The 2,094-nt window shown below is 32.1% G+C and overlaps 1 protein-coding gene and 1 non-coding gene across 2 annotated transcripts; one reads left to right on the top strand and one right to left on the bottom strand.

Annotated features, from left to right (window-relative positions):
- Positions 1-297: 297 nt before the first annotated feature.
- On the bottom strand, positions 298-650 carry LOC127746575 (ATP synthase subunit beta, chloroplastic; the record flags this gene model as incomplete). Its single annotated transcript, XM_052260359.1, is given in 1 exon segment — positions 298-650. A coding segment is annotated over 1 exon segment (328 nt), but the record flags the coding sequence as incomplete, so codon positions are not given.
- An 864-nt stretch (positions 651-1,514) lies between these two features.
- On the top strand, positions 1,515-1,587 carry TRNAT-UGU (transfer RNA threonine (anticodon UGU)). The gene has a single exon. It is a non-coding gene; the product is annotated as a tRNA-Thr (tRNA).
- The last annotated feature ends 507 nt before the right edge of the window (positions 1,588-2,094 follow it).

Raw genomic sequence — 2,094 nt, forward strand, 5'->3', positions numbered from 1 at the left:
CAGAAAGAATCAATTTAAACCCTCTAATTGTTTCTGCTAGACCTACATATTTTCCTGGCGAACCGGTAAATACTTCTACTACGAAAAAAGGCTGTGATAAGAAACGCTCAATTTTCCGTGCTCTTGCTACAGTTAAGCGATGCTCTTCGGATAATTCGTCCAACCCAAGGATAGCTATAATGTCCTGAAGTTCTTTGTAACGCTGTAAAGTTTGTTTAACTCTTTGCGCAGTTTCATAATGTTCTTCACCAACAATCCGAGGTTGGAGCATAGTTGACGTTGAATCTAAAGGATCTCCAGCTGGATAGATACCTTTGGCAGCCAATCCTCTTGATAGTACGGTCGTAGCATCCAAATGTGCAAATGTCGTAGCAGGGGCAGGGTCGGTCAAATCGTCTGCGGGTACATAAACTGCTTGAATAGAAGTTATAGACCCTTCTTTGGTAGAAGTAATTCTTTCTTGTAAAGAACCCATTTCGGTACTAAGGGTCGGTTGATAACCTACAGCGGAAGGCATTCGACCCAATAAGGCTGACACTTCGGATCCCGCTTGGACGAATCGGAAGATATTGTCGATAAATAGAAGCACGTCTTGTTCATTAACATCTCTAAAATATTCCGCCATAGTTAGGGCAGTTAAACCAACTCTCATACGGGCTCCAGGCGGTTCATATATTCCGCTATTGAAAAATGTTTCCACCCATTTTATTTACTTTCTTTCATCTATATCGGATATCCAGATTTTGTCGAATCTGAAATAATTGTATTATTTCTATATTCGTAATTCAATATACATAGATAGATACCATATATCTATATCTTTTTTAAAGCCCCTTACTTCTATAATCTTTTTTCATACAATTTGTAATACTCGAAGGGTCAATTTTTTTCATCTTAGTTTTTATCTTTCCGAAGGAAAACATGGGAATCTTTCATTATGATCTGGATTGGGTCTTTCTCTTTCTTTCAGTTAGTAATTGGGATATTCTTTTGATTATTTCGAATAAAATAGAAATTCGATAGAGATATCGAATTGATAATTACTTTTTAGAATTCATTCTGTATATAAATTGAGAATTCTTTATCTTATATAAATTCAATTAATTTAAGGATATAAATATATGGTTAAATTTATCCTGATAATCCAATCTTTTATAGATAGATTATGGATAGATTTATACATATTAAATCTTAATGGATAAGAATATTCTAAATTCTAGATACTATCTATATTAGTATATAATATATATTACTATATATAATAGTATATATTACTATATTAATCTATTAATATAATTACTGTAACTGTAATAGAATTTTTACAAATTCGAAATGATAATAAATAAAAGAAATGAAATATATATTTTTTTTTCTAATTTTATTTTAATATTCAATTTGTAATAATTGAATTATGACATATTCATTATGTTCGGAATAGCAAATTCCAAACTGTTAATAACTAAGATCCTATTAGTTTATTTAATTCCTATGCATGCGCATTTTCTTTTATATGAGCCTGCTTAGCTCAGAGGTTAGAGCATCGCATTTGTAATGCGATGGTCATCGGTTCGATTCCGATAGCCGGCTTTTCTCTTTTTGTTGTTGTTTTATTTTTTTAAAATGGATAATGTCTTTTTTTTAGGAATCCAAAATTGGTGAAGTTTGATCTCTGTAGAACAACTCAAGAAACAAACCTCCTTTTTTCTCTATAAATAGAATAAGGTTCAGATATTGATAGAATTCATACAATTCTTCTTTGTACTACAATGCTTTTGTGAATTTCGCTTCATTTCTCATATCATATTTGTCATTTAGTTTAGTTTTAATTTCGATTTTTCATTTTTTAATTAAAAAGGGAGTCTTTATGTCACGCTACAGAGGGCCTCGTTTCAAAAAAATACGCCGTCTGGGGACTTTACCTGGACTAACTAGTAAAAAGCCTACAGTCGGAAGCGAATTTAGAAACCAATCACGCTCCGGTAAAAAATCTCAATATCGTATTCGTTTAGAAGAAAAACAAAAATTGCGTTTTCATTATGGTCTTACAGAACGCCAATTGCTTAAATACATTCGTATCGCCGGAAAAGCCAAGGG

This window comes from Arachis duranensis, chromosome 4, assembly GCF_000817695.3.
Source record: "Arachis duranensis cultivar V14167 chromosome 4, aradu.V14167.gnm2.J7QH, whole genome shotgun sequence".
Classification (NCBI taxonomy): Eukaryota; Viridiplantae; Streptophyta; class Magnoliopsida; order Fabales; family Fabaceae; genus Arachis; species Arachis duranensis.